The 22,609-nt window shown below is 41.7% G+C and overlaps 1 protein-coding gene across 1 annotated transcript in view; it reads right to left on the bottom strand.

Annotated features, from left to right (window-relative positions):
- NRAP (nebulin related anchoring protein) overlaps positions 1-22,609 on the bottom strand; it is a 78,132-nt gene that overhangs the window by 33,894 nt on the left and 21,629 nt on the right. The window contains 12 exon segments of the mRNA XM_061193243.1: positions 786-884; positions 3,296-3,400; positions 4,004-4,201; positions 5,837-5,938; positions 6,180-6,287; positions 7,584-7,688; positions 8,943-9,041; positions 13,198-13,302; positions 14,344-14,451; positions 16,778-16,882; positions 19,086-19,202; positions 20,174-20,278. Of these exon segments, the coding sequence (XP_061049226.1) occupies positions 786-884; positions 3,296-3,400; positions 4,004-4,201; positions 5,837-5,938; positions 6,180-6,287; positions 7,584-7,688; positions 8,943-9,041; positions 13,198-13,302; positions 14,344-14,451; positions 16,778-16,882; positions 19,086-19,202; positions 20,174-20,278 (1,356 nt within the window).

Here is a 22,609-nt window from a genome sequence, read left to right as displayed (position 1 = left end):
CCACAAAAAATAACCCACCTGAGGGCTCAGATGAGCACAGGCTCCCCAGGTGGGAAAAATAAGAAGCATCCCCTGTCACCTGCACCCCATAATCAGACCTAATGTTTCCACAGGTACTGACACCTGGAGAGTGAACAGTAACCCAAAAGGCAACATGAGGGCACATCTTCTCTATGGAAACCATGTCCCTCCCGCTCTTTCTCTCTTCCGCCCTCTCCCACTCCCCAGCTTGAGTTTCCATGCAGTGGCTTTCTGCTGACTCTGAATTATGTTGATTGCATGCTTTCTGGCAGGTGTACCTGGACCTTTAGGAAGGAAAGGTAGGAACGTCCTGGCCAGATGGTAGCAACTACACCTATTCGGCTGTTGACCACTAACATGTAAATAGCATATGTGGTGTTTCGTTGTCTCACCTTCCACATTTGAGCTCAAGTGGGCATGAAATGCACACATCCCGCAAGCAAATGTTATCCTCCTCTCTCCTGGCTCCAGAATTATGGAGTCTTTGAGAAGAGAGAAAAGAAGGAGAAAGAAAGAAGGAACTAGGAAAGACTGAAAGCTGAAAAGGAATAATGTCAGTTGACATCTGTCTTTAACAACCAGAGGAGAAGTGTAGTGGGTGAGGCAGGGAGGCCTGGAAGCCCATAGAAAGCCGGGTCCGGCCTAATTAAAGGAAAGGCTCTTCGGTCCCTGGATCGTGCATGGGCAGCACCTGCTGTTGTCCCCAGAGGTTCCCAGGCCCATGACACAGCAGCCCGGTGGAGAAAGGGCAGCCTGGGACTCACCCCGCTCTGCAGCTCCTGGCTCTTCTTGGCGTGCTCCATCTGGGAACTGTCGGCCACACTGGTAAACTTCAGCTTGTCCACCCTCTGCCTGTAGTTTTTCTGTTTCCAAAGAAAAGGGACCCCATAGCATTAGGGTCGGGCTGTCCCCACCATCACACACATGCACACACACGCATACCTTCTGTGACCCAAGCATTTCCCCAGGGGGGATGCTCCAGCTGGTCCTATAGCTTAAAGAGGACCATGCAGACCTGAGACTTCCAGCCCTGGTGAGCTTGTTTTAGTTGCTACTACTGAATGGGGACTTGAATTTTCCCTTCAGTGAACCCTGTATGTTACCATGAGCCCTGGGATGGATCCATTTTATAAACCTAGATCTGACATAGGAGAGCGAGGTGGAGGGAACTTGGACTTTACAACCATGAATCCCAAGGTCCAAATCTCCCCTCTACCTATTTTCGGCTTCACGGCCTTGGGCACATCACTGGATCACCTGAGCCACTCGGGCTTGGACTGTACAATGTGGAAAACAATAGAAGCTGCTTCACTGAGGGTGGTGCGGAGGCTTCAATGCCACACTTCCCACGAGTGGAGTCCTTGGGCAGAGTAAGTGTTCACTAAGCTCGCCATCACTGTTATTCACAGTGCCATCAGGATGATCCAGGAAGTATCAGCTCTAACGAAGGGCAACGCCAAGAGCCACATTCAGAAGGTGGGGGGCAAGGTGGGATTTGCCCTCCCAGCTCTCCATGTTCCAGATCACTGGGCTTGTCTTCATCATGTTGCCATCTCACAGCCACAATGTAACTTCGAATGTGCTAATTCTGTCCCCCCACGGGGACTTCTTGTCCTTCCCGGAGGTTGGCTCCTCTGGCTTTTCCATTGGAGTTGCCAAAGTTGATGGGAAAGGAAGCTGCTGAGAATGGCTTATGGAAGCAAAAGCTTCACGTGGTGGGGAGATCAGAGATGAGCAGAGCCCCGAGTGCTGTCAGCAAGAGGGTTGTCGATGCCAGTCGAACCCAAAATAGGGATTGGAATATGGAAAACTCCAAAATTTCCTCCCTTCGGGAAAAAAACAATCTAGAAAAAATATTCCAAAGAGACTTGTACTTTTTCTTTCTCATTCCAGTGTGTTGAATGGGAAAACTCCTTCACTACGTAATTGAAGGAAGTCACGTTGCCCCTTCCATGGCTGGAAATTCCCGGGCAACCCAGCCTCTGCATTGGTCAAATCGTAAGTGTGTAGGGAGGAGCCAAGAACCCACCCTGCCCAGGGCAGAGCAGGGATATGAAAAAGGCAAAGGAAATGATACCTTCTTGCCCCTTGAGGAGCTTGAAAATTAGTCAGTACAGGAAGTGAGACAGGAACGGGCATTCCTAAGGCAGAAGGTCCCCTTACTGCACCCCATCCAAGTCAAATGGGGTTCGGCTTGCTCCACCTGGATTTCAGTTGGTCTCAAAGAAGTTAAGTAATGAGAACCCTCCTTATTTATGCACTCTAACTTTCAATGTGTCTGTGTCTGAGAGAAGGATGAGTACAGTTAAAAAATGAGAATAAATTACAAAATGTGCTTTGGGGATTCAATTTTGTTTCATAGCCCAGAGCTGGGGCATTGGACCAAACTACTGGGTACAGGTCCCAGCTCTGCCACTTACTGAAATGTGATTTTGTCTCTCACCTTTCGCAAATGTAAAATGGGGATATTAATAGAATACTACTAGTGTCTAGTCACATAGCAATAATAAATGTGAGCAATAAATGAACAATAGGTATGTAATACACTCAAAGTCATCCATGAATGATAGCAGTGGTTACATAACTAGTATCAGTCCATAAATGGCAGCTGTTATCATCACTATTATTACCATATGAAAGAGAAATGCCTACTCAGCCTTCCTGGCACCGAAATAAGAAACCCCTTTGAAGATCCCAAACAGAGCTCCCGAAATAGTCCCATTTCCAAATGAAATGTCCTTCAAAAGTCCTCCTCTGCCTGTTGCCAACGCCAGCTCTACACGGTATAAAGAGAAGCACAGGCTTGGAGCCACAGGGACTTTGTAGAGTATCCTTTCCAACTTTCTCATTTTTATAAGAGAGAAAGAGGATCGGAAGGGTTGAGTGACTTGCCCGGAGTCTGCAGTGAGTTTAAGGCACACACACAATGAGAATGCTGACCTCCAAACACCAGATTCTCTGATTCAGAAGGAATCACACACTTCTTACACAACAAACATGTTTCTTGCGTGACTAACTGTATACCACAACCGTTCTGAATGAGGCTTTTGATCCAACTACTACTTTTAGTTGGCTTCTTACAAATACCTCCCTGGGAAGCTTAAGGGTATGCAAGTTAGTTCAGGGTGTGCTATGTGTGCAAAATGAAGACGTACTCTCCTGAGTCTCACTCAAAAGAAGCCTGGGGATGGGGGAGGAATCAGAGGGAAAGATGGCTCTCGGTGGTGACTTGGGCTGAGAAGGATTAGAAGCTGGGGGCCTGGGCTCAGGTTACCTCGCTGACCAGCTGTCCAGCCTTCTTGGCCTGCTCCAGATTGAGACTGCCTTCGGTCAGCCACCCAACTCCTTTCATCCACGCGAGGTCGGCCTTGTACTGCAGCTGCAAGAGAAAAACCAAGCTCTAATCAGACACATGGATGCGGATGGGGCAAAGTTAACGGGAGAGTTAGGAAAGCCCTCGATCCTGTATTTGTCTCTGTGCAAGAGCTGCTCTCCATTCTGTTATAGTCGGGCAGAACTCTGCTTGGGGGTGAAGCCACTGGCTCACCTTGTAATCAGAAGAGGCTCTTCTACCTTAACTCTGAAACACCACCGCCTTACCAAAAAGAGGGCTTTTCAGACTTCCTGCCTAAGGATCTCATCTGCCAACCTGCTACACTTCCCAGATTTACTTTTTAACATTTACCAGATTTACCATTTTCAACACTTGCTTCCTCTTTGCTCATCCCGTTACCAGCACATCTTGACTTTCGCGATAGCTCTGAGCCCCAATTCTCCACCCTCTAGTCTCCACTGTCTTGACTCATTCTCTATCTCTACCTCCCCATCCATCCTCCCTGGGCCTGGCCCATCTCCAGAAATTCTTCTTAGTCCTCTGAGTCACCTAATAGACTCATGCACAGTTTCTAAATCACTCTGAAATTGTCACTGTATCCAGTTGCAAGAGATGCGTGGGGAGAACTGGCGAAGAGCCAGGGCTCACCTCACTCTGGAGCCCATAGGCTTTCTTGGCCCAGCAAGTCTTCATATCTTCAGGCAGCGCGGTGTATTCATGCAGTTTTTTCCTGTACTCCAGGTCACTGGCCAGAGCTTGGGCCTTCTTAGCATGCCTGATGTTGATCATGTCCATGGGCAGGTGAAAGTGGGTCTTACTCTTTTCGAAGCCTTTCTTGTATTCAACCTTGAATACACCAAAACACGCTGTATTACTTGAAGCCTGCCTTGGCAGGAGTGATGTGAAAACACAGGAAAGAAGGCCAGGTTTCCATGAGGAATTGGCACTCTGGACAATGGCACCTGTCTGTCCAAAGGATGTGACCCAAGTCTTGGCTCTGTAAGGTGGTGGCACCTGGAAACTGAGGTTTCACACTACTTTGTCTCTGGGAGGAATGCCTCCTAACTCTTTTTCCCCAGTTGCTCCAGGAAGAGAACACTCTACCCATGGTTTCTGTAGAAACTTTAAGAGGCAAAATAACAAAGCTTGGGCTCCAGGGCCAGCCAAGCTTGAGTTCAAATCTGATCAGCCCTTTGTCAGCTAGATGACCTCTAGAAAGTCACATTACCTCTCTAATGGCTTATTTTCCTTGGAGGGCTATTGTGATAAGTAAACAAAATAGTAGCTCAAACCCACTTAGCCCAGGGATGGCATATAGCAAACACTTGATAAATGTTAGCAATGAGGATGGCAATGAGGATGGATGGTGGGATGATGGTGGTGATGATGGTGATAATGATGGTGATAATGATGGTGGTATGGTGATGGTGTGATGGAGAGGAAAGGTAGTACAGTAGAAGCAGCATGGTGCCAGTAAGTAAGAGTTCTAGGGTCTAATTCTCCACTCCTCCACCACTACCACTGACTACTATATGACTTTGGGCAAGTCCATCTTTTTTGGCCCCATTTGCTCCAACTGCAAATAGGAAATAATACCAATTTGTTCTCTGTCTAAACTGAAGCCAAATGCTTCATGACTATGCACATCATAGGGCTTGTTCTGTAGGCACAACCAAAATGGTGACCCAGATGCCAACACTCTTATTCTATTTCAAGCCCTGGGTCCTTAATGACTCATTAGGTAATTATATCTGACTGCATCATCAAAGTGGCATAAGCTGACCTCACAGCTTAGAGCAGGCCACCGTAAAGCAGAAAACCAATGCCCGTGCTTCCTTTTTGCCTGTTTGGCATTGACAACGAAGTCTTAATTAGAAACCAAGTCTGACCTTCTGGCAGAACTTTCCTTCCCCAGAGGCTTCTGGTAAGTGACATTTACCAAGGTTAACCTCCAGCCATTACAGTTGTTTACAAGCGGTGTCATTTTGAGTGGTTGGAGCCTGGATGCCCCAGTTGGTGGCTAAACATTTTGAATATCACGTGTGTTCGGACGAGAGGATTCATCCAGGACATTACCTCAATAAACAGGATGCTTCCTGTCTAACTCTCCCAGTAGAATTAAGCTCCATTAGGGAGGAACCAGTTATGTGTTGTTTGTTCTTACAGCCCCAGTGTCTCACACAGTATCTCACGCAGAGTAGTTGTTTAGTAAACATCTGCAGAGTGAATAGATGTGGCCGAACATCTTGTACCGTGAACAGTAGATGCCGGTCACCCTTAGGGACCACATGCTTCTCATCTACTTTAAAAGAACAGTATCCTTTGCCAAAATAAAGAAAGAGAAAACACTTCTCATGTAAGCCAAGAAAGAAATGACAAGTGGAAGTGGAAAAAATAACAGTGTCCGGTGAAGCAGGCCAGGGAAAAACTTTCAGAGCAGCACAAGCTAAGTGAAGGTTTGGGGAGTAGAAAAGCGTTTACCTCACTGCTCATCTTGGCAACCTGCAGGGAGTGCAGAAGCCTCGTGTCTGTAGTTCCCAGGACTTTGCCTTTTGCTTTTTCATAATCTTCTTTGTATTTAATCTTGAGAGAAAGAGGAAAGTCGACTGTGAGAGAGAAACGTTGCCATCTAAGGGGCTGTGGTTTAACAGGTGCAAGGGGAACAAATCTAAAAAAACACCACCCAGTCTTTCTCGAACCCAGTGGAAGATTAAAGTATAGCGATGTTTACAATGTTAACAGTCATTATTTTTTTCTGCGGGACCACTGACGTTTCACTGGAACAATTTCTTATGCATTTCTGAGTTAATGAGAGAAAACCTACGTTGCTAGCAAGCTCTCCGGAGGCTTTGGCGGCCAGCAGAGACATGGCATCCAGCTTCATCTCAAATCCCTTCCCCTTTGTCTTCTCCCAGCCTTCTTTGTACTTAACCTGACAAATAAGAACGCAGGTGAATGGGAGTCGCTATCCAGAGTCCTGCCAAAAGTTGAACAGAATTTTGTTTTTTCAATAACAAAGTCTTCTTCTGTTTACAGACCAGAATTTTGGCTGTTATCAAAGTGATAACATCAATTATTAACAGAGTTGATTCCCTCACTGTAGGGTCATGCGGGGCAGTGCTAATGGGAGGGGGCAAAGAGAAGACCCATGGGTTCATCCTAGCGCTGTTGTTTCCTGATCATGTGACCTTGGACAAATCACTTTACCTCTTTGGGCCTCAGTTTACCATTTGAAAAAATAATATTATATTATCTGTCTCAGGGTGGCTTTGAGAATAAATTGTGTACACGAAAACAGATAACCTAAGCACGTAAGGTGCAACACGGATGTAAGTTATTATTATTGCCATGGTAGTAACACCTGACTCTCTCTGTCTATCTGATACCAAAGCCCATGCCACCAACTGTGTCTCTGTAGTAAATGCCTCCAAGGGGTTATAACAACTGAATAATTCCATATGTAAAGTGCCTATCCCAGTGCCCAGCACAGAATAAGCATACGGAAAAGGTTATTCCTTCTTATTTATTTTTTTTATTGAAGTATAGTTAATTTACGATGTTGTGCCAGTTTCAAGTGTACAGAAAAGTGATTTAGATGTATATATATGTGTGAGTGTGTGTGTGTATATATATATATATTCTTTTCCATTATGGGTTATTACAAGATATTGAGTATAGTTCCCTGTGCTATACAGTAGGTCCCTACTGTTTACCTATCCTATATATAGTAGTGTATATATGTTAATCCCAAACTCCTAATTGATCTCTCCCCATCCAAGGTTAGTTCCTTTTTACATTCTCCTGCCCTACAAATCCCATCTAGAATGAGAAGCCTAATCATAGCCTAGTTGTGACTCCTGGAAGAATCTGGTGATTAAGATTGGTCTTCTTAAAACTTAAATTTTACCCACACAGCAAAGCACCAGCTAGAAGTCATCAGGATGATGATGATGATGATGATACTGATGATGAGTGAGTGTGTGTGTGTGTCCCAGCACACATCATACATGTGCATACACAGTGAGAATTCAATTGCTATGATCAATTTAGCCCCGTGAACAAGCCATGAGACAGCAAAATTCAAAATTATAACCTGATGGGTGCCTCTGATGAACCTCTCCATGGACAGAATAGCCCCTGGTCCCTGTTTTGCTGGACCATCCTTGCATCTTCATTTTCACGTCTGTGCATAACCCTCACCACTTTCTCACCCATGCTGCTTGCTTACCTCACTAAACAATTCGGCATTGGTTCTGGCCTTCACCAGCTGAGGTACATCCTGTGGCAATGTGTAATTCAACTTATTTTTCTCATAGTCAGCACGGTAATTCACCTGTTGGATTTAAAATAAACCTGCAGGGTAAGTGCATGGTTTTTACATGGGCAGAAGGAGAACTTTGGAGAGAAAACTCTCTTTTTCACTTTCTTTTTGTAGGCCCGTAGCCCAGAAGGAGTTTCCGGAAAAGGCCTTTTACAAGGAAGCCTGTAATTTTAGGAGTGTTTTAAATTAACAGATTGAAGACCAAATGAAAAGTCAGACAACTCAAAGGCATGCTCAAAGTTACGAGTTTGCAAAAGATTTCCCTGTGGCTACCTCACCCACTGTCCTCTGAAGCACTTGAGGGTATGAAACTTATTTTTTTAACTTGCTGCAGTTCTGAACCTCTTGCTATGTGCAGGGTAGACACTCAAAGAGTAATTATCAAATGCCTGCCCCCATTGGAAAAAAGCCATCTTAAATCACACACAAAAACAGCCAACCAGACATTATATGATTCTCAATGGAAGAACACAGCATCATCTGAGAAGCAGTCTTGCCCCCAAATTAAACCTGAACCTGATCAAACCTATAGCTCCAACTACTATGTTACAGGCATTTGGAGGCCAGAGGAATACATGAAGTCCACAATGGGATGCAGTCAGCAAAGCTCAGATGTGGGAAACGTTATAGGACAAACAGTTCAAGTTCTTCAACAAACAACTTGCAAGAAAAGAAAAGTGATAAAGGGAAAACTTCAAGATGAAAAGAGTCTTGAAGACATATCAACCAATCACAAAGTGTGGACCTTATTTGGAGCTTGATTCAGACAAACTGTAAAAAGAAATTATAACCTTATGAGACAATTGGAATGCTGAATGCCACCTGGACGTTGGTGATGTTAAGAATTGTTGTTAGTTTTTTGGTGTGATATATTAAAATTGTATAAATACAATTTAAATTATTTTAATCTTTTAGAGATTCATACTAAAATATTTATAGATTAAATTATACAATACTTAGGATTTTCTTCAAAATAATATGGAGGGGGGAAGTGGATAGGCATATAGAAGCAAGACTGGCCATGAGTTAATAGTAGTTGAGCTGAGTGATGGGTACCTGGTGATTCATTATGCTATTCTTTCTACTTTTGAATGCATTTGAAATTTTGTATAATAAAACATTTAAATCAAAGAGAGTCATCCCATGGTTGTAATAGGACACATGTCACCATCAATGAAAGTCAAATCTTTGGGGAACCAGATATCCAGACCCTGCAAAGCAATTACAAGTCCCCCATATCCAGCTGGGCAGGGGCAGGTCACTTACATGACTCAGTTGCTGGGCATTGATTTTGGCTTGAACAATCTGAGGGGTGTTGGTCACAGAGCTGTACTTCAGCTTGTCAATGCTTTGCCTGTAGTTGACCTGGGTACGAAGAGGCAAAGAGACACAAGAAGACGTCATTTGTACTTTTCTCTAAGATTTACTTAGCTCCCTCCCGCTCAGCCCTACAGAGCCATGATTCTCAAATTAGCAGAGAAAGAATCAGATTCCAATTGGAGACCAAAAGACACTCCAAGCCAACAGATGGAAAAACAGTCCACTGAAGACTGAGTGACTTAAACAGGCAGCTCATAAAAGAGGTCAACTAAATGGCTGGTGAACAGAGGAAAATGTGTTCATCCACATCGTTAAATCAGAGAAAGGTGTTTTAAAACCTACAGGCTCCCGGCTAGGCCCTTTAGTCAACTAGGCTTTGGCTCTGTTTGCAGCAGTCGGATCACCATCAAACACCCCATGCATGGTCTTCATGCCTCTGTTTAACTGTCCAAAGCCCAGGGCCTCTGCCAGTATCCCACACAGTGTGGCAGTTTCTTTAGGCCTAGCTTCTGCCTAAGACCTCCATGCCCCGTCCCTGCATCCCCACTAGCTATTGCCAACTCTCTCCAGACCTCCACCTACTGCCTCTGGCCAGACTCCTCTGGCAGCTGGCTCTGCCCTCACGGGGGTAGTACTGCAGCCAGCACTGCACTTTCCTACCATTTTCTGTCTGTCTAAACTAGACTCTGATGTCTTTGCCATCCTATCTGACTGCTGTCACCTCCCTGGGTGACAGCCCACCTCAGTGAGTCACAGACCACTAGCTGGATGGCACTAGGCTGGCACTAGTCAGTGTTTGGCCTCATTGTTGGGGAAGTAGTAAGGAGTGGTGGGGACTGGGGCGAAGGGCAGCAGCTACCACTCAGCTCTAGGAGATGGTAATCCTGCATCAAAGTGGGGTTCAGAGTAGACAGATAGTCCAATTACTCCAAAGAAACCAGAAATCTATATTATTATATAAATTCTTACACTTTTTAAATGCTGGAAAATAGTTCAATATTTTAAAACCCAGTGACCCAAGTGAAACAGACCCAAGGACCAGTTGATACTGCATCTCTTCCTTGTATTCACTCCATTCTTGCCGGTCCCAACATCAGCTAATAATAATTATGGCTAAAAAATAGCACTTACTATGTGCCTGGCACTATTTCAAGTGCTTTACACATATTGATGCATCTAATCTTCCCAACCACTCTGGATAATAACCACTGTTATTATCCCTACCTCACAACATGAAAACTGAGGCACAGAGACCTGAAGTGACTTGCTCAAGGTCACCCAGCTAGTGTCAGAGTTAGGTTTTAAATCCCAGCAGCTGGCTTCCCAAAGTGGCTCCCAGCCTACACACCATAAATGTGGTTTGCCAAAGCTGGTGTGCTTGGAACTGTTACTTGTTATCTTACAGATGGACGAGGTGTTCCCTATAGCCAGAGCTAACTTTGTTTAGAGAGGGAAATGTATTCTGACTGACAAATTAGAAAAAAAAGAAAAAGACTTACAAATTAGCTTCTAGAACAAGATCTAGGAAAAGCAGAGTGTTCCAGATACTGGGCCACAGACTCTTTTGTTGGATTTGGAGAAAAAGGACAGCATTGTTTCAAGCTTTTTAGTTAATGATTCAAGGAGAAAAGTTTTTGCACTTTCTGAGTTTTGGACATGGGGTATTTAAGAAAACTAGGAAATATGAAGTCATTTCAATGTTGTTAATCATTAATGAGATTACACTACAGTAGCTTCCTAATGCATTAAGTCAGAGGGAAAATTATCATCTCATAATAGAGTCTATTAGAATTCAGAATTATGCACTATAAAATGTCACAAAACTGTATTTTTTAAATGGCACATTCCTTCCTGATAATGTTACATTAAGTATGTTGCAGAGTACAACTCTGCATGATTAATTATATCTTTGCAACATCACGGATGCTTGGTCATTGCTTCAGTCTACTTTCTGAAAGGTCCCTTTGCTGAGGGTAGAGTCTCATTTTTAATGCTATTAGTGTTTATAAAATCCATCTGAAGGGAACGCTCTCTAATTAAGGACCTGTGCTTGTTTATTTAATTTCATAGCTACTTGACCACCTTTAAGACTACCAGACAGAAATAGAGACCACAAATCTTCTTGTAAATGGATTCCCCAAACTTCCTAAATACTAAAGTCCCTTCATTAAGGGTGGTAAATTCAAATTCACACAGGAGCCAGGAAAATAAAGGAGATGAAGGTGATAAAAGCAGCTGCCACTCAGCCCCAGGCAATTGCTGCCGTGCAGTAACTAGGACCACAGTTCCTATGTGAACTCTCACAATTTCTACATATTGGTTCAAAAACAATTTTTTTTTAACACTGTGTGGCCAAACAAAATACCTGTGCAGCCTGGATCTGGCTCATGCGTTGCCAGTGTGGAACCTACCTCTGCTTCCAATTAATATTTCTAATCCAGTCTAGTTTAATTCACTTCTCCGACTTCCCCAGGACAGCTGACTATATTTCAGGTGCCTGGTTTGATCCACTGTCTTATACAGACAAACGTAACAGCAAGTCATGTTATAGTGGGAATACAAAATTGTAGAGCGCTCTCTTGTTTTGCTTGTGCTATGAAGCATTTTTTCTAGAATTCTACTGTGAAAATTGGCATTCAAATCTTACAAGGTGCTCTTGATCCCTCAAGTTTCCCAGGTAATGTATGCAGCCAAAAAAGAAACTTGGCTTTGGTAGCCAAGTTTAACCTTGAATTTCATTAAGGTGAAATGAATAAGTCAACTCGGGCAAACTTTCTGGGAAAAGGAAAAGCAAAATGTAGGCCCTTTATATTCTTCTACTTCCCATCCCCTGCTTTATCACACGTTTGATAAGCCCCTTTCATCCATCAAACTATCATTTGCCAATGATTGGCCTTCTTTGTCCTGTAAACTGTTATAGACGCTGGAGATGCCCAGCTGAACCTGACACTGCTCCTGCTCTGAGCAAAAGGGAAAGAGATGCAAAGACTGATCTACCAATAGCAAAGCCCCAGTCAACTGCTGAAGCTGTGCTGATCCAAAAGGAATGTGAAGGAAAGTAGCCCTGAGCATTCAATTAACATGTCGAATGATACATTAAATTATTGATTGATAATTATTTGATAATTGATAAATTATTGATTAAATTAATGTCGAATGATACATTAAATTATTGATTGGAGATAACTTTCACTGACAACCATGATACCAACTCAGTTCTAAACCACCTTATGTACTTTTTAAAATAGTAGATAACTTTTACCTTTTTTCTTTGTACATTTCTGTATTATCTAAATTTTCTGTAATAAACATGTAGTAAAATTCTTATAATTAGAAAACAACAAATGTAATTAATTATACATATTTCATTGGAGACAAGCCAAACTATAAATAAATAAAATCACTGCTGCAATAAATTAGTGATACATATTATTCCACACATATTTCCCGAGCACTCCTGGGGAAAAAATTTAAGTCAATGTTACCATTTCCTCTCAACTTATAGCTATTTCAGTTTACTCCCTTTGGTCCTTAAACATACCACACTCCAAAACTCAAAAAAAAAAAGATCATCATTGTTAGGGAATAATTACTTTAATGTGCCCAGCAGCAGACACAGTCCCCAAACTCTAAGAGGTGAAATGGAACCTTAGGATATTTTCAAGATGAAACCAGAGTTGTCCCCGCCTTATGTTGGAAATCTAAGAGTTTCCAAACGTGTATATATGGACTTCCTATCAGAAAAGAGTTCCCCTTTCTCAATCCCTTCCATCTCCTATGAACTGTTGTATCTTGTTTCTTTCCATCTTGCTGCCTAAGAATCACTCCACTGGCACTTCCCTGGTGGCCTGGTGGTTAAGAATCCGCCTGCCAATGAAGGGGACACAGATTCGATCCCTGGTCCTGGAAGATCCCACATGCCGCGGAGCAACTAAGCCTGTGCACCACAACTACTGAGCCTGTGCTCTAGAGCCCGCGAGCCACAACTACTGAAGCCTGAACGCCTAGAGCCCGTGCTCCGCAACGAGAAGCCACGGCAATGAGAAGCCCGCGCACCACAACGAAGAGTAGACCCCGCTCACCGCAACTAGAGAAAGCCCGTGCACAGCAACGAAGACCCAAAGCAGCCAAAAAAAAGAATCACTCTACTGGAGGGAAGTGACAGGAATAAAGCAGAAAGGACTATTGGAAAAGGACATACATCTTTCAAGGGAAGCAGTTTCATTGTTGTCTGATAGGAAGGAGTAAGGGTGGCTGGGTAGTTGTAGTCGACAGCATTATGTTTGTAACTGGCCTTGTAGGCAATCTGAAACACAAAGAAAAAAACAAGAAAAGAGAAATTAGTCCCCTCTCTCTTTTGACCTTGTTTGAATGTCATAAAAGCATCTTTTAAAAATAACCAGAAACAAAATTAATTCAGTTTCATCACCTCCAAGGAAAATTATGTTCACACTTTTGTTTTTAATTAATATGAATTCTTCTTCTTAATTAATCTAAAATTAGTTAACGTCATCTGTAGCACATTTATTTTATCTTTCTTATTAATCATGGAATCCCTTGTAGTTTTTTGTTAAAAAGAAGCATTTGCAGACAAGTATATAACAAAGAGCTTCTTGGCTGACCCCCAGAAAATAAATGAAAAGTCAAGAGTCTTCAGAGTATTTAAAAAGATTTTTAAAGGTCAAATTTGACATTCTCAAGTGCAGGAAATTTGACGTTTGTATGTTTTAATAACGAAATCAGTTCCTTCTCAGTGTCCTTTACCTCCAAGATTTACAATTTGGCATTTGCAAACCTGTAAACGGAATTGACAAAGCCAAAGAGAGATTACTAGATCACATGCTATTGGGAAAAGAGGGTCCTGATCTATTTTGTTATGCCAGTATCTTGAGCAGTGCCTGGATACAGGAAGTCTTCAATGAACACTAAGATTGAATGAATGAATGAACCAATCAACCAACCAACCAACCAATTCTAAATAAATCACAATGCTTTGGAAATTTGAAGCATTTCAAATGAGAATTATGCTCATCCATTTCTCCTTATCTCTCAGAAACTGAAAGTTTTTCTCACACTGGATCAATTACAATAGATCTAAGTACTCTTCAAAGCAGAGAAAGTTGAGTTTAATAAATTGAAGCTGTTAAAATTTTTCAAAGATTTTTTTACCTAGCCTTGGTTGCACTGATTAACATTTACAAACTCTTTTGGGTCAATCTTTACACAACAAAACACTGATTTTTTAAAAAGGGGAGGTTGAAAAAGAATTGGCTGAATTCCTTGTGCCCCACCAGTCTCCACGCCAACAGACCCACAGGACCTGCAGGCCCTTCACAACAGGACTCACGTTGCTTGCCAGGCTTCCAACTTTCAGAGCATGGAGCGTCCGTCTGTCCATCCCAACTCCTTCATAGTGGCCTCTCATGTGGTTCTGGTAGTTTTCTTTATATTTATTCTACACGGGAACACAAAACCTTCAACAAAAGCATTCTCTCCCCAACTTGTTGAAGATAAACTACTCATCTTAATGCACTAATCCAAAACATAAATGATTAAATAGAACCTATTTAAGTATTCAGTGTGTCTCTGAATTAAAAATAAGACAAACCTAAAAAAAAATAACTTAAAATTCAAGAAGTTGGGGTGAGACAAGCACACGAGAAAACATAAGATCTGATGCACCCAGACAGCACAAAACGGACCTGATTTTTTTTTTTTTTTTAACATTTTCAGTTGTAAATATACCAGATTTTTCCAATGTGAAAACCCATTGCACAGGTGTGGAGCTTTCCAAGGACAACCACTGATCGTACAGGGGCTGCATGCAAGCCCCATGCTGGGGGCTAGTACACATCACTGCATGCTATGACCTCCATTTCTAAATATATGAGGAATAAAACCTCAACTTTGCCAAAATCTGTGACTTATACGTGACACATTGGTCACTACCACAACCACGTGAAATAACGATGTTATGTCCCAAATGCAGCTCACCAGACAGAGGACAAAACAAGAGGACAAGAAGTCATAAATAAGAAAAGGTGGGTAGCTTCTAATGAAGCTACATTCAAATCACCTCCCCTGGGAGGCCATGGAGTTTCCAGGCACTGAGAGTATTCCAACAGACTACTACTACTCTGCATCAGACACAGTTCTACTTATCTCTGTTAATCTTCACAAGCACTCTATGAGGAGGAAGGAATTATGATCATCCCCATTTTACAGAGGGCAAAATGGCTCCAAGAACTAAACGTGCCCGAAGTCGGCCACTTGGCTAATTGTGGAGCCAGGTCCATCAGCTCCAAAGCTGGTGCTCTTAACCATGACATTTATGCAGAAGACATTCCTTACTGAGCCTCACGAAGTCCCAAGTGATTTTAAATTCTACTATTATACGCAGCTAAGCAGACGTAAAATCTAATAAGAACCTGCAGTATAAAAAAACAAACAAAAAAAACAACTAATACTAAACTTTCTTTGGGTTATTTGTATGGAAATATGTTAACATAAATGTTTCAGACATTACATGAAATTTCTAAAAATCTTATATGTTCTGGTATAATGTTATAAGTCATAATTCTAGTTATTACTTTAAAATGTATATCTCAGAAATAAATAAATTTCCTTGTCAATTGCATTATTATGAACTTTCATCAAATCTTTAACCGTGGTCATTTTTAAGTCTTTTGTCATTTACAGACAGTTCTGGGTGTACTCTGATGCTTTCGCAAAAATGTTCCTATAAAAGGGTTTCGTCTTCAAGGAATTCATGGAAAAGACTCTGACAAGTACAGGTTTCTGGTAACTGACTATACTGCTGAACTGAATGAATAAGCATTTTCAGAACTCTAATGGAAAACTGATGAATTCATAAAAGTGCTAACAAAAGATGAAGATGAAAAAAAAATTTAATTACATGGGACTGAGTGAACTGATGAGGATGATTATAATTTTTGTGACTTTCTCTTTGAATAAAAAAAAAATCCCACAAGCACTCAGAGGCAAAAAATATACAAATCAATTTTCACTGCAAAGTAAAGGAGATGTTACAGTGGAGGATTACTGGACTGAATGTCAATATTATGACATAGTATGAGTGTGTTTCATGTTTGGTAATTGCAATCATTGTTGCTTTTGTTGCGGTCATCCATTTACAATGCTTGGTGTCAGTTTATTTATCTCTTGTAAAAATAAAATACAGTGTGTGTGTGTGAGTTGTGAAAAAAAAATTGGAATTAGTAAAAATGAGGGCAACAACAACAACAAAAAGAAGTAAAATCATATAAACTAGTCCTTGATGTTCTCAAGGATACATCCCCAGACTTTGAGAATTTCCAAATCTGCAAATGCCACTCCAGCATATATCTGCTCACCTGTAAGATGGGGAAATAACACCTGGCTCCCTAGGTGACTGTGCAGGTTAACTGAGATCTTGTACTAATTTAAGAAGCACAAAGTCAAGTTGAGAGGGGACGTTGCACGCTCAGCCAGGCTCCCTCGCCAGCATTCACCAGGAAGAGCCAGATACTACTATACACGAAGGATGCAAGAGGACAAGTGCAGCCTTGACGGCTCAAAGTCAAGTGCATGCCAGGGGATTTAACACTCCATGGACCAGCCCCAGCAGGCAATCTCTATCAAAATTCATAGTATTCGTGCCTAAGACACCATGCTTCTCCAAGACACCAAGATACATTCACGTAGACTGTCTCTTAGGAGACCTAGAAATTAAGGTCATTAAAAAAAAAGCCCAAACAGATGTGTAGGCATTAAAAACTCACATCACTGGTGAATTTTGAGATCTTGCTCACATTCCTGAATTGAGGTGTTTCACAGTAGTTGATACTACGACCTTTACTACTTTCCAGATCCTTCTTATACTCCACCTTGGAAACCAAAACACCAGATGCACAAGAGAACCAAACCCGAAGTCACTCTTGAAAATGTCACCAGGACTCGACTTAGGATATTTTTAGAAAACTTTCAACCCAAGATTTTAAAATACCAGGCATAGGATACTGTAGGTTAACAATATGTCTTTTCCTTTCAAATAGTGATAAGTAAATAATCAGTTTGGTTCTGAATATTAAAAATACACAGCCCTTTTCAAGAGTAAATACTTTCAGATTTCATATAGCTCAAAAAAATGGCAAAATGGTTTTAGAAATCCAGGCAGTGGATACTCTTGGGGGCAGGTGTCTGGACTTCTGGTCATGTCCTGTTTCTTGATCTGGGTGCTAATTACACAGACGTGTCCACTTGTGGAAATTCTTCCTGTTGTACACTTATGACATACGCACTTCTCTGTATGTATACTTAAGTAGAATTTAACCAAAAAAGTTACTTTACAAAAGAGTGTAATAAATGAGACCACTCATAGATGCAAAGTGTCTTCTAATTTTAAATGGCTAGTTGAGCTCCCCTGGGTAGCTAGATATAAGATGTGAGGCCATAGTTACTAAACAGACTGCAAGTCATCCCAGGTAGTTGGAGAAGGCAGCTGAAGGGTGATTACCATTAATAGAGGCCTGGCTGGTTTGTCTTACTAGAGAAACATAAGAGCAAAAAGAAATGGAAGGTTCCCTTGTGACCGCTTACCAAAGGAAATACAACTTGTTATCATATCTTATAAAACATTTGGTGGGAATATGACTTTTAAAGTATGCAAGATGCATTGTAATGCTTACAATATGATATAAAATTTAAAAAGTACACAAAACTGTATATACGTTGAATTCTAATTCTACAAATGTATGTTTTTATATTCATATATTAGTTTATGATATATTCACATAGAAAGAGGTCAAAATGGTAACAATGTTATTGCTGGGTAGAACTACATTATCAGCGGTCTGGTTCTAGTTCTGTCCCTAAAAGTCTATCTGAACCAGAACAAGACACTTTACTTTTCCAGGCCTATGACAAAGCGAGGGCCTAAAGATTGCAAAGATCCCATCTAGATCTAATGTTCTCTGAGTCAAAAGCAAGGTTCAGCAAACTTTTTCTGTAAATGACCAGATAGTAAATATTTGCCCCTTCGCGGGACATCCCATCTTTATATCAACTCTTGTAGCTCAAAAGCAGCCATAGATAATATGATGTGTTTCAATAAAACTTTATTTATAAAAACAGGCTGTGGGCTGGATTTGGCACTCAGGCCATAGTTTGCTGACCTCTGGCCTACAGCATCAGAATCATGTGGAATATTTGTTTCAAATGCAGGTTCCAAGGGCTCGGCACCCATTTACTACTTCAAAGTATCTGAGGTTGCTGATGAGGCCCAGGAAATGTCACCCTTGTGATTCTGAGCAATTAGAGCACCACAGGCTAAGGAACACTTTGGGGTAAAAGACTGACTCTTAGGGGTTAGAGAAGAAAAATGTTTTAGGAAATTTGCATATCCTTTTTTGAGTTTCAGATAACTTGCTAGGTGAGTCCTATGAATAGCCTGCCAAGAGGCTGACAACTCAAATGCCTTCAGGGTCCCGATAGGCAATGCAAACAGAGAAGCTACTAGGAAGAAACTCCAGGACTTAAAAAGGATATGGGGAGCCAGAGGGGAGATTTCCTTGCCAAATAGTCCTAGCAATTATAAAAATCGTAACCACTGGGTAGGCCAAACAAAACACAGTCTCTGGCAGCCAGGTCAGCCTCTAAGGCAAGGGGAATTCATACGGTACACACAACTTCTCAGAAACCTGACTACAATAATAAGAGAATGAGGGAGGTTCCACGTTCAAAACACTCCTATCTTTGATTTCCACTCTATAAGAATGACATATTGTTATAAAGCATGTCTCCTCCAGTATTCTGGCAACTAGAAATCTATTGCTGGGAACTTTGGAATAGCTACAGCCCTGTGAGAATTCTGGGAAGAAACTTTTGGACCATCAGAGAAAGATTTAATTAGTTTGATTCTAGGCTCTCTTGTGAATTGCTTTTTACTGACTATTCGTTCTTTGGGAACTGGTAACTCATGTGTAGTTTATGTGGTGTCACACAGAACTTTTCATTCTGGGGTCGCCCTTTCACTGTCTGTCGGAGTTAAAGGAGGTGACAGCACACAGGTGAAACTGTCCCCATACGTACCTCACTCACAAGCTTGTTCACGTTCTGAGCCCACTTAAGAACCAAGTTGTCCTGGGCTGGGAGGGAATGATAATGTGCAGTGCCCTTCATCTTATTGAAGTCCTGCCTGTATTTTATCTGAAAGAAGCACACAAAGAGCGTCTGGAGTTGTTGTTTTCACGCTCCATGAGAGAAGTTACTCCACACTTACTTCACATTTAATGTCAACATTTATTTCATAGAATTTTCTGGAGGAAAAAATAATCACATGGGTTTTTCCTCCACTAAAGTCCATAAACCACTTAGTGCCTTTTATATTAAAATTTTACTGCCCCCTTTCACATTTTTTACACTTTACATTCTAATTCTGCATGAAGAAAGGTCTCAAAATGATCATGCCTAAAGGTATAATCCAAAACCCATTCTGCTCTTGGTTTTAACAATCATTTCTCTTCCAGCCTCCAGTGATGAATGTGTCTTTTACTTCCCCTCTCAGGGCAAAGTGCACTCTTCTAAGGAAATGGGTAATAACTGAATAGTAACAGAGTAAAGGAGAAGGGCAAAGGGGGTATGAAATGAATGCTGGGCTTCTGATTATAGATCAAGTTCAAGTTGGTGTAAGATCTGCAGTGTGCTTGTCACTTTACCAAGTTTAATTATAGCTTATCTTTCAAGGACTGCCAACTGGCTAACATTCTGCAAATAAAAATCATTTTATCAACTGGGTTACACCGAGTTTGATAATCATATGATTTATTTTAATCAGCTATTCCTCTGAAGTGCTCAATTTCTAAGATGGGTTATTTTGCAAAGACTCTCCTAACCCCAGCTTATCTAGCTGGACCGGTATGTGTACTTGCTTCAGCTGACTTCAAGTAAGTTGTGTGGTTTGTCCATGTCAATCTCCTTTGAAGCAGATAAATGTGACCTAACAGCATGAGCCAAAAATGCAGATGTCAGAAATTTGGATAGGAATTGAGGGCTAACATTCTGCTTTGACTCAGCTCTGATGAATTTAACTGTATATAGGTTTCAGTAAGCACAGCCTTCAAAGTCTCATTTCTCCTCTGCTTCGGTGACTCTGTGGGTCGTCCCAATGTGGTACTTACATCACTAGCGAGTTCGCTGGCTTTCTTGGCATTCTGATAAGCCGGGGTGATCATGGCCGGGAAGCTGCCCTTTCCTCTGTGCTCGCCATACTCTTCTGAGTAACCCTGCCGGGTCAATCAAAAAGTTTAATCAGTAATGCTCCACTCCTGGAATGGGTGGGGGATTAGCAATGATCTCTCCTACAGCCTGTTCCCATGGAGGCCCGTCCACCTTGGAAATTCCTGTGATCACCCCTAAGAGCAGTAGCACGTGGTCATTAAGGTGGTAGACACTAGAGGTAGACCCAGCACCCAGTCAGCACTAAATAAATGGTAACTGTTATCATTAGCATCATCATTTCCATCAGATAAATCAAGATACTCTATGAGTCTCCTAGGCTCATGTATTTTGGAGTATTCATTTCTTAAATGACACCTGGAAAGTCCTTCTGTCTTCCAGTAGTCTCGAATGCCACCGTTCTCAGGCCCCTTAGCAGATCAATGCAAAGACACGTTGATATTCCACATACTGTCTCACCCAGTGATGGATTCATTTCATTTACCAAGAAAGAGATATTATGTAACTATTTGAATTTTTGTAATTTGGCTGAAAAGACTTCAAATTGCAATAAGATGATCTCAGCTGGGACCAAATGTATATTTCAGACTAAGTATTACAATCTGAGTCTTAATTTCTTCCGTCCTCCTCCCCACATCACCCAGGCTCTCCCACAAAGGAGAACATTCTCTCTCACGGAACTGTCATCACGTTACTAGTGTAAAACTTCCCCAGCAACCGGAGGTACTTCAAGACCCCGTCAGATAGTACCTTCTCTCCAGGGAACTCCTCCCTCACTCCCAGCCCCACCCCAGGCAGAATCAGCTGCTTCTTCATCTGTTTTCCCACAAATCTTGAACAGCCCTTAGTGTGCCTCCTTGGGCTCATGACTCCATCTCTCTCTGGCCTCCTCCAAAGCAGGGGCCTGCCCTGCTCCAGCATCATGGTTCAGAGTCTAGCACACATACTCTCTTAAATGAAATAGTTGGGTCAAATTAGAATGTCCAGGCTTCCGTTTTATCCAATAATGACAACTGTTTAGCCTGAGTGCTCCTTTATGCTTGGCTGCCAGAATGTTCTGGGCCAAATGTAGTAAGTGAAAAAAATAATAACAACAAAGACTCTCAAATTCTTTGATAACCTCCTTTTGCCCATTCTGCTTTACGGTTTAGAGTTGGCTTGTAGCTTCATTTTAACTTCTCTGCTTATGTGAATATATATTGTGTATGTAAATCTTTTTAAGACCCTTAATCCTATTGGGGAGTTGACAGGTTACAAATAATAGATTACACGGTATAGTCCATTAACTTAAAAAACTACTCATTAAAAAGAAGAATGGGGACTTCCCTGGGGGCGCAGTGGTTAAGAATCCGCCTGCCAATGCAGGGGACACGGGTTCGAGCCCTGGACCGGGAGGATCCCACATCCCGTGCGCCACAACTACTGAGCCTGCACTCTAGAGCCCATGAGCCACAACTACTGAAGCCCGCGTGCCTACAGCCCGTGCTCCGCAACAAGAGAAGCCACCGCAATGAGAAGCCCGCGCACCGCAAGGAAGAGTAGCCCCCGCTCACCGCAACTAGAGAAAGCCCGCACGCAGCAACGAAGACCCAACGCAGCCAAAAATAAATAAATAAAATAAATTTATAAAAAAAAAAAATGAAGAATGAATTGTTTGGTCTTTTAGGCACTACAGATATTTATAGTGTATCTGACTGTCCGCCTGCTTCTCTATCACTCCCTCCTACTCTCGCCCTGGTGAGTCACAGTAAATCACGGTGAAATGCCACAGGATATGGAGTCCTCTCGACTGACAGCTGCTGGCAGTGCTATCGAACGACACCCACTTTGATTCTTGTATTTGTTATTATCATGATTGGAAACTTCAATCAAAATGTCCTAATAATCAAGGTTCCACTATGATACTACGAAGTTACATTTCATCACTGTGTATAGACAGGTCTAGATACACACATGAAATTATATGCGTGTGTTATAACTAGTGGCAGATAGGATAGTCCAAATTTAGAACAAAATACTTTTTGCTAAATATGGAAGCCAAATATTTTTTAAACAGACTTTTAAAAGTTGTCCTGAGCATTCTAAACAACATATTTACAACATGAAACCAATAAAAATGTATTTTCATTGAGTTTTAAGCACTGAGAGACCATTTAACTGACTTATCATGAAATTTAATAAAATGGCCTTTTAAATTCAAAACCAAACATTTTTGCTCAGATAGGCATTTGCAAAAGGGTCAAAACCTATCTTCATGTGCATTTTAAGTTTCACATGAATATATCCCCAATATAAGCAACCTGGTTTTCTGAAGAAGAGAAATAAGTTATTTGTTTCCTTTTATAAATTATGTATATTGAATGTCACATATGTTGTAA

This window comes from Eubalaena glacialis, chromosome 1 (genome assembly GCF_028564815.1).
Source record: "Eubalaena glacialis isolate mEubGla1 chromosome 1, mEubGla1.1.hap2.+ XY, whole genome shotgun sequence".
NCBI lineage: Eukaryota > Metazoa > Chordata > Mammalia > Artiodactyla > Balaenidae > Eubalaena > Eubalaena glacialis.
This window is presented reverse-complemented; position numbering and strand designations above follow the sequence as displayed.